This window comes from Selaginella moellendorffii, unplaced genomic scaffold (assembly GCF_000143415.4).
Source record: "Selaginella moellendorffii unplaced genomic scaffold, v1.0 SELMOscaffold_397, whole genome shotgun sequence".
NCBI classification, from domain to species: Eukaryota; Viridiplantae; Streptophyta; class Lycopodiopsida; order Selaginellales; family Selaginellaceae; genus Selaginella; species Selaginella moellendorffii.
Genome location: NW_003314652.1, coordinates 448 through 981, shown reverse-complemented (window position 1 = coordinate 981; position 534 = coordinate 448). Strand labels below are relative to the sequence as shown.

The 534-nt window shown below is 49.6% G+C and overlaps 1 protein-coding gene across 2 annotated transcripts in view; it reads left to right on the top strand.

Annotated features, from left to right (window-relative positions):
• LOC9641208 (probable serine/threonine-protein kinase SIS8) overlaps window positions 1–307 on the top strand; it is a 3,384-nt gene extending 3,077 nt beyond the window's left edge. For both annotated transcript variants that reach the window (XM_024668095.1, XM_024668096.1), the window contains exon 13: window positions 128–307. In XM_024668095.1, coding sequence (XP_024523863.1) covers window positions 128–170 — 43 coding nt within the window. In that variant the 3' untranslated portion in view covers window positions 171–307. The remainder of the gene's footprint in view (window positions 1–127) is intronic.
• Window positions 308–534: the final 227 nt, after the last annotated feature.

Genomic DNA, 534 nt, shown 5'->3' with positions numbered 1-534 from the left:
AGTGAATGAGTTCTTCCTTTCCTCGGGAGTGAATGAATTCTTCCGAGTGAATGAATGAATGGATTCTTCCCGAGTTCTTCATTTCTTCGTGAGTGAACGAGTTCTTACACAGAGTATATGTTTCTGCAGTGCTTGGGAAGAACGCCCAAGTTTCGAGGAGCTCACAGTGAGACTCAAGGAGATGCTAATCGCCGCGACGAGAGACTCATAGCGTTCCATTTGTAACTTGTATGTTTGTTGATAGCTTCCTTTGTTTGAAAGGAGGGGCATATGCTCATTGCGCAATGAAGGATATTCTTTGGCTTCCTCAACGGAATTTTAACTAGGGCTGGGTTTTTCTGATGAAAGCGCCCGAGCTCGGGCTCTCGCGCCGCGTCCGCCATGGAAGGGAAGAAGGAGAAGGAGGAGGTAGGGTGGATGCGCAGGAAAATGCGGCTCATCGGCGCGGAGGCGGCTTGGAACGACGAGCACGCGAAGATCGTCTCGGGATTTCTTCACCAGAATGAGAATTCCAGGCTCTTTTGCTACCTGGAT